Raw genomic sequence first — 9,216 nt, 5'->3', positions numbered from 1 at the left:
TTTAAATATAAAGGCTTTGTAGAACTTCAAGGATAGCATCTGGATGACCATGTTTTGACTTGGAAGCAAAGCAGGGCTAGAAGTGGGAGACTAGCAAGGAATACCAGGGCTATGCCTAGTCTGGAAACAAAGGAGGCAATGCCAAGAGAACAGCATGGATGTAACACCAGGAGTAGAAAGTGACCCAGTATTATTGTTTTGGAACTTCAAGAGAGTTGCTTCTAAATGAAGGTTCAAGGCATCTTTTTCCTTGAGGTTGCTTCATAAAGCAAAAGGAGAACGATACTGCTCTCCTTTGTAGACTTAGCAGCTTCATCTGATTGTTGCATATATCAGAAGAATCAAAGAAAAGACAATACAAAATGTCTTTTCCTAGTAAATCTTGCCACTTTTGAGCCTTGATGAGGAGAATTGGATAGCTTCCTTGGTGAAAATCTCTTTGCTAACGTGAATCCAGGATGTTCTGTCTTCCTCTTAAAAGGCCATCCTCATGAGATTGAAATACCTGTTCCTTTCCTTTGATACCGAGCAAAATCCTTAAAATGCCATTAAACAATAGTTGTAGACTTATTATGCAATCATCTCTGTTCCTATTTAATTCCTGGCTAAATAATGTCTTCTTTGCATTCTTTCCAGAAGACTTTTTTCAAAAGATTACACTGAGACCCATTATTCCCCTGATGGCAGAGAAATTACGACAAGCCCTCCAGTTGAGGTAATATCCAGACCATCTTACTTTTATGAAATAAATTGAGAAGAATATTTGTGCAGAACATTCCAAATATGCATATATGAGACCAAGTTATTCAAACAAGAAGGACTGTATATGCGTGAATTGTCTTATATTGAGCATGTACTGTATAAGGATGTATGGGATCGTTAAAACTTATTCTGTTCCACTTATTGAATTAATAGGGCAATATTTCAATCAGCCAGTTATTTCCTACTGATTAAAAGCAAACATTTTGGGGAGTGATTCCCTCAAATAGGTGTATTATTAGAACATCAGGTTTATAGGATCTACTTTGCTTTTTAAACCAGATTACCGTGATACCTACAAAATCATTTGTTTAGAACACCAAAAGTGAGAATAATTCACTTTGCTTCTACAGAATATAGAAATCTATTCTATGTTCCCTATAATTAAATGGATCAGAACCTGTTACAATGCCATAGCACTAATGTGTTTCCTTAGGCCCTTGGCCCCTCCCCACAAAGTGATCTAAAAGTGCATCCTCTGTCTCCAAAAATTGCCTACTCCTGGATTAGTATCTTCAAAGGTCCTACTTAATATGTAACAGAAATCTGCTGATTTTGGTGTCTACATGGGTCCTGCTTCAACAAGATCTCAGAACCAAATTCAACACCAGTTGGAGTCTTACAGGTTATATAGGCATCTTATATCTGTGAGGTGTTTCTGAAAGCTTTCATTGTGTGGGCTCAAGGAAATAATGATTAATTGTTTATGATTAGTAAATGTGGATTCCCCCCCCCTCCATGTTATAGTAAGATTTCAGAACATAGGACAATTAGCAAGTCTGAGACTTTATTCAGCAAATCCTGTGTTGCAGTACTAGAGTTGACCTCCAAGAAGACAAGGTTGCTAGAGAAAAGGACTTCTCAAAATTGCTTTTTTTTCAAAAGGCAACTGGACTGTTTCATTTCTCATCCAAGAAACTTCATCAGTTGTGATGAGAAATGCAATGTTTTGTTCTTCTTCCTCAGGGAAAAAGCAGTCCAGTTGCCTTTTTGAAAAAAAACAAAACAGCACTTTTGAGACAACTATGACTTGGGTGACTGAGAATCTCCACAGAAAAGAAAACTTCAACAAAACATTTTATTTTTTTTGTGTTGATTGTCTTCCCAAAAGTTCTTAGCTTTGTGCCATCGATGGGGCTCCCCCTGCAGTGCGACTTACTTTTATAGAGACTTGTGTTTATCCTACGTTCATTTTGAACTATCAATACTAAGCAGGTTTTCTGTCCCCCTCAATCAAAACATTCTGGACTAGTTGCTGTCTTACTCATTATTTCACTGATGTGGTGGAATACATTGGATCTATACTTCTGCTCACCAAATCACACCACAAACAATCTTTAACCAGTGTTGCCTTCTTACCTCCATACAGGATCACTGCTATTATCATGGACAGATGCAGAATGATATCGACTCAATTGCAATCATCAGTGCATGTGATGGCTTGAAGTAAGATAGTGCCTTATCATTTATTTATTTTATTAAAAGTAAACATATTATTACTGCTTTTGTAGTTGTTGTAGTTAAAGTATAGACAATAAGTTTCTTTCATTCAAATTACTTGGGTTTGATCCAAGAAATCTGTAGATTTTCTTTGAAATCAAGAAGAACTGCTGCTTAAGAGACAGGAGGGAGCTAAACCAGGTCTCTCTCTAGAGGAGCTTCAAAGTCCGTGTCCCCTTTGTATATAGGAAGTGATGTTATGTGCAAAGAAGATAAGTAGGTTTCAGATTGTGCACCTTGCTAGAAAGTGTACAGGAAGAGGCAAGCAGATTTTCAGTTCTACCAGAAACATCTTCTTGAGCCATTCTGCACACTTTTTCTAACCAGCTAGATATCTTAGCCATATAAAGATTCCAAATTTAGAAGGGCCAGATTATCATTAGTCAGATTCAATTCCTCCTGACAGCCATTACTGAAAGAAAAGATTCTTTGAACAGAGACTGTATCCATGTGGTAGAGAAATAATTGAAATGATGGAAGGTAACATAACTTAAATGATGAAGTATAACAACAGAATAACAGGATGACAGATTGGGTTGGAAGGGAACTTGAGGTCTTCTAGTCCAATTTCCTGCTCAAGTCAGAGACCCTATACTATTCTGGACAAATGGCTGTCCAATCTCTTCTTAAAAGCCTCCAGTGATGGAGCACCCACAATTTCCTAAGGCAAACCATTCCACTGGTTAATTGCTCTCACTTTCATAAAAAAAAAAAATCTTAGTTCTAGGTTTAACCTCTTTTTGATAAGTTTCCATTCATTACTTGTCTTGGCCTTGGCCTCAGATGCTTTGGGTATATGTTGTCCCCCTCTTTTTTTTTGACAGCCCCTTAAATATTGGAAAACTTATCATGTCAGCCTTAGTCCTTCTCTTCATTAGTACCCAATTCATGCAATCATTCATCATATGTTTCAGTCTCCAAGTCCCTGTTATTCGGCACTGTTATTCGCTCCATTGCCTTCTCTATGCAGTTGCTTGTCAAGAATTATTATTTCCAATCTTTATTAAATATCCTCGTGATTCTGATTCTTAAGTTGTTATTATCAGATCAATCTGATTTTATTTCTTTGATCACAGCCAAATACTGTTCTAGAGTTTGTACAGTACATCACAGTATATCCTCTAATGCTTTTTAAATATTTTAGAACAATTATATTTTTCCTTTTTTATCCTAATTGTGTGACTTTTGTGTATTATCTGTTGGTCTATGACCAAATAAAGACTGATTGATTAACTGTACAAGAGGATTCTGTCTGTCTGTCTGTCTGTCTGTCTGTCTGTCTGTCTGTCTGTCTGTCTGTCTGTCTGTCTGTCTATCTATCATCTATCTGACATAAAGTATTTTACTCTTATGACAATAAAGTTTTATTGTCTTTCAAACAAGTTTAGCCTTACACTTCCACAGCTAGAAACTTTCTCTGTTTTTTAAGCCCTGGGAAATATAGAGCATTGGATTCCAAGCCAATGCGCTTCAAGGTGCTGACTATCATCTTTAAAGCGCTCCATGGCATCGGACCTGGCTACCTTCGAGACCGCCTCCTGCCACAGATTACCCCCCACCGACCTGTACGCTCCCACAGAGTGGGTCTCCTCAGGGTGCCGTCAGCCAGACAGTGCCGGCTGGCGACCCCAAGGGGGAGGGCCTTCTCTGTGGGAGCTCCCACCCTCTGGAACGAACTGCCCCCAGAGATCAGGGTGATCCCTGATCTCCCTTCCTTCCGCCGCGCCCTCAAGACGTGGTTGTTCCAGCTTGCGGGACTGGCCTGAGGGATTTTAAAGGGGGTTTTAATTACTTTTAATCTGATGAATTTAAATATTTCTTTTTAATCAAATTTTAATTAGGTGTATAATATGTTAGTATTTTATCCAATTGTCAGCCGCCCTGAGTCCGCAAGGAGAAGGGCGGGATATAAATGTAATTAATTAATAAATAAATAAATAAATAAATAAACAAACTAGCTCCATACAAATATGGTACAGATATTTCATGTTTGTCCCGAGAATGTGCAATCTCTTGTATATCTTACTGTATTTTTGAGAAGCATGAGAAAGCGATATGAGTGCTGAGGAAAGAAAATTAAAATTTCAGTGAGTTTCAAGGAGGGATTCAAAACTACAAGAGCTGTTGACCTCATTAGTTAAAAATTGGTTATCCACCGAAGGGTCTTCGGTGCTCTTTGAAAATAGTTGTTTTCTTGCAGACATTTCATTACCCAACCAGCTAACATCATCAGTGCAGTTCAGACCTGAACTACAAATATTCTCTTCTATTAATTATCGATCTCGATTACCCTTTTCAAAAAGTGCCTATAATTGTTTTTACAGTGGGTATTTCAAGCATCAAGGTGAGATGTACCTTATTGAACCCTTGAAGCTTTCTGACAGTGAAGCACATAGAGTCTTTAAATATGAAAGTCTGGAAAAAGAGGATGAGACTCCCCAAATCTGTGGAGTGACCCAGTCTACTTGGAAAGCAGATGAGTCCATCAAAAAGACTGTTAAGACATTTGATACTCCTGAAGAAGTAAGTCTCATATTAAACCCTCAAGTACATAACATGGTTTGAGAACAGGGATATATTTATTTGTTTCTAAATGGTAAAGTCAAAGAGAAATTCTCTGGGATTGCTTAGAAAAAAATCATAGAAGAGGAACCCCCATTTCTAAAATTCGAATTCAGCCATGCTGTAAAAGAAAATATGGAGACTCACTGAACAGAAAATACATGTTCCAGGTTTATATAGTTTTCTATGGTCCCACAAACTTAGTTTGGAGATTTGATTCAAAATGGTTTCAACTGAATCACCAAATCATCTCAACTTTCTGAATTAGTCTAGAAAAGTTAATCAAATGATCAATGCCTCTTTTATGCATGCATAGGGGACTTAGGATAGAGAGAGAAACTGGTTTAAAATATTAAATCAAAGTGTTTTGAGAAGTCTAATAAGATCTAATAAACATAATCATGACTCAATTTTCCAATTTGATTTGAATCAATAAGTTGGATTGAAGCAAGGATTGAATCAAAACTGATCAACTGAATCTGGTCACAGATGACCCTCATACTCCCAATGTTTCCCTCCATTACTGGAGGCAGAAAAATTCAAAGACAAAACATTACATCCAAAATCATAGTTCCTTCCTTCCTTTTGATGACAGAGGTTGAAACTGGCTGAAACGTATACCTGTACAGAAGTTCAAAACCTCAACTTCTTTTGTTAAAATAGGATAGACTTAAACAAGAGTTCTTATTACAATGGAATAACAAAATGCAGATGCAGACACCAAACTCTGCTGTTCGCTCACTGGCTTAATTTTTGTCTTCAGTGATTCTGGCCATTGGACATTCTTTATCATCAGCAAGTTGTGGTTATGTGTAGTGTTTTTTAATTGGTACATTATTCTATTATCACCCTTTGAATGTTCTAGTCTCAATGTCAGGTCACAGTCATTTCATTCAAACTGGATCTTGCTCAGCAGAGTTAAGAAAGTGGCTATCAGAGAGCAAGGAGAGAAATTGCACTCTGGAATTGGCAATCTTGGGCCCAATATTGGAGCCCTCTGACTTCTTATATAGTATGAATACATGTTTTTCCAGCATATAGAAAAAGAATAAGGGGAAGAAGCAAGTAATACACGCTCACACGTTCTCTAGTCTAGGCATTAAAGTTTTAACAAGCTCTCTCTATATAAATATCTTCTTCAAAGGCCAATATTTGTGAAAATTCAAGGACGTTGACCAGGGAGTATAACAAGCAGTTTTCTAATTATCTGATGACTCAATATGCCTGTTGGCCACAGGGAACAACATGTCTAAACAGTCTTTTGTTTACTGTTCTGTTTAGGAAAAAGAATACTTGGAAAGACCAAAATCTGTTGAGCTTTACATAGTTGCAGACAATTTAATGGTAGGTATCTTGGATATCATTCCATTTTCTTTCTGCATTGAGCACACAATTTTGTTTCTGTCTTTTTTTTATGTGGATATTTTTGAAGGCATTACCAAACATAACATTCCAGTTGGATTGTATCTTAACATGTACATTAAAATATACTGTGATAATTTTTTTGATATTGAACTCATCCAATATTTACAATGTGAAGAGACATTTGAAATTTAACTATACTCTAATTTGCACATTAGTTCTTCCTGGACTCTGTCTAAATTTTACGCTTTATCCAGAAAATGCCAAGATCAGGAAGTTGAATATGAAGAGCATAAATGAAATTTTGAAATCGACAAAAGAGTAAAAGAGAATCATCATACATTTCTTGTACTTGGTCAATTTAGGAAAGCATTTCAATAGGCTGACCAAAATTTTCTCCAACCAGGAGGAGAGCTGTCTGACTCAGCAGATTCACTGATTTTTTAAGTATCTTCCTCTCCCTGACCTGCTCTTTTTCTCTCTCCTTCAATCCCTCCATCCTAATTTTTTTAATTTTTTTTGTCTTTTCTGTAGTTTAGGAAGTACAGCGGCAACATCATTGCTCTAAGGGCAAGAATATTTGATATAATCAACTATGTAAATTCGGTAAGAGGACATGGCAAAACTTATTTCACTTTTTGAATTTAAACATCTCCCTAGCCCAACTCAGATTTTCACTGTGTTTACACAACAAACTTAATCAGATAAAGAGACTTAGGAGATGAATTTCTACAAGAATTTGACTTTTCTGGATTTAACTATAGCAAAGTTGGGTCATTTGGCCACCTTGTGATTCAGCATATAAGCCTATCCCAGAAAATGGATTAGTTGAGTAACTAGGTTAATAAGCCTCTTATGAGAATATAGCCACTGTGTTGGGAGGATGCAAGGCCAAATCTGTTGCAAGAATTCAACCAGTGCTACATCTCTGTAGCTGGATTTTTTCAGGGCTTTGGTTAATCTTCTGAACTTGAAAATTAGAAAGATATGGGCAGAGTAAGCCTATTCCAAACTAACATATTATGAACATGATCCCTGAGAAGAAAGCAAGAGAGAGGAACCCAGTTTGAGTTGGATATGGCACTTAGGAGGAGATCCACTCATATTGCACTGCTTCTGTCCTATTAGCCTTGTTGACCATCTTCTGTTGATGATCAGTTAGAATCAGGGAGACAACAGGAACATCAGTAGGTGAAATCACCCTTTAGTCCCCCTCCTCCTATTTTCTTGATTAAAGAAAATAATCACCTAGTTCTTATTTACCATTTTATTTATTTCTTCTGCTTAATAAATTATTAGTATTTCTCAAAATGGGGAGTTTTTGGTGCTGCCTGAGCTTGGTGCTTACCTTGCAGATATTTTATTACTTGACTAAATATCTGCAAGCAAACCACCATCTCAGAGAGCAACAAGAACTCCACAGTTCAACCCTGGGCTCTAGAGATTCTCTTCTATTGATTCCCAAATCTATTCCACGCCAATGTCATTTGCCTATCAGTCTTGAAATGAGCCTCATGTTTACTTGTGTTTGAGTTTCTGATTGATTCCATATCCACTCCACAGTTTTGCAAAGCTTTGAATATTCACATCGTACTGATTGGCTTTGAAGTTTGGTCTGATAAAAATAAGATTGCGATCAATGGATCATCGGAACCCGTCGTGAGGGCCTTTGCAGTCTGGAGAGAATCAGTTCTGCTGAAGCGCAAAAAGAATGATAATGCTCAGCTAGTCACGTATGTCTCATTCTGGGGAAAGGGAGTGAGGGTGGCTGGGAGTGGAGGGTTATGGGAATGTTAGTGTTTGCTCAGAGCATCCACTCTGTCTTACATGTTATAAGCCATGTGTGAACTTTGTGGTTCAAAGCAAACCATTTTTTTTCTTAGCTTACAGCTACTTCTGAGAAGTCCTTGAATGAATGCAGGTCAAAAACTCAGCTTCATTTCATTTTACCTGGTTTTAAAATTGAAATGCAAATGAATATCCTGCCATACATTTCTTAATTTTCCTCTTCTATCAATGAAACATTCTCTTTTGGTGACAACTTTAATGTAGGTCTTGATGTCAAAACTTTAGAAGACAGAGGGAGCTGCCAGAGGCTTCTGACAGCTTCCCATGTTTAATATTTACCAGTAACAAAATGGTTTTCAGGTTTTCCTGTTTATGGAAGCATCATTTTCTCCAAAAAGTCTCAGAATGAAACTTCAAGTGTAAAAATGAAAACTGCCAGGTCAATTGATATTCAAAAAGAATTATGCATGTAATTTATGTGAAATTTTCAAATAAATTGGCAGAAATATCCAGACTATGTGAATCAATCTCTTAGAATTTAATGTTTATAGAAGCAGAGTGAGCTCAGCCTATACATTATAAAATTTATGAGTGGGAAATTGGCAGTTTTATTGGCTTAAATCTATAATATAGAATAGAATAGAATAGAATAGAATAGGAGTTGGAAGGGACCATGGAGGTCTTCTAGTCCAGCCCCCTGCTCATGCAGTAGAACTTATACCATTTCAGACAAGTGACTGTCCAGTCTTTTCTTAAAAACCTCCAGTGATGGAGCGCCCATGATCTCTGAAGGCAAGCTGTTCCAATGGTTAATTGTCCTCACTATTAGGAAGTTTTTCCTTAATTCCAGATTGCTTCTCTCTTTGATCAGTTTCCAAACATTGTTTCTTGTTCTATCTCTTGGTGCTTTGGAGAATAATTTGACCCCTTCCTCTTTATGGCAGCCCATGAAATACTGGAATATTGGACAAATAACAGTTGTGAGCAATCCTATAGGGTCTGTGTATAACAAATGCATGAAATATGTTAGGGCTAGATGGAGGGCAGATTTAATTTAATTTAATTTAATTTAATACATTGACTTATATGCCGCCCTTCTCCCCACGGGACTCAGGGCGGCTCACAGCATATTAAAACAACATAGCACATTTCCCCAATAAAAGCCAATTAAAACCAAATATTTGTAGCTGTGTCTCTTATTAAAAATCATTAAAAATTATCCCTATTTAAAATTCACCCTAGGTC

At 37.0% G+C, this 9,216-nt stretch overlaps 1 protein-coding gene across 1 annotated transcript in view; it reads left to right on the top strand.

The window, feature by feature from the left end:
* The window catches only part of LOC107298286 (zinc metalloproteinase-disintegrin-like NaMP), a 33,158-nt gene that overhangs the window by 2,329 nt on the left and 21,613 nt on the right, over positions 1-9,216 (top strand). Inside the window, 6 exon segments of the mRNA XM_015827660.2 lie at positions 637-715; positions 2,129-2,205; positions 4,584-4,782; positions 6,103-6,165; positions 6,718-6,789; positions 7,747-7,916. Coding sequence (XP_015683146.2) covers positions 637-715; positions 2,129-2,205; positions 4,584-4,782; positions 6,103-6,165; positions 6,718-6,789; positions 7,747-7,916 — 660 coding nt within the window.

Source organism: Protobothrops mucrosquamatus, unplaced genomic scaffold (genome assembly GCF_001527695.2).
Source record: "Protobothrops mucrosquamatus isolate PMUCROS unplaced genomic scaffold, P.Mucros_1.0 scaffold3846, whole genome shotgun sequence".
NCBI classification, from domain to species: domain Eukaryota; kingdom Metazoa; phylum Chordata; class Lepidosauria; order Squamata; family Viperidae; genus Protobothrops; species Protobothrops mucrosquamatus.
This window is presented reverse-complemented; position numbering and strand designations above follow the sequence as displayed.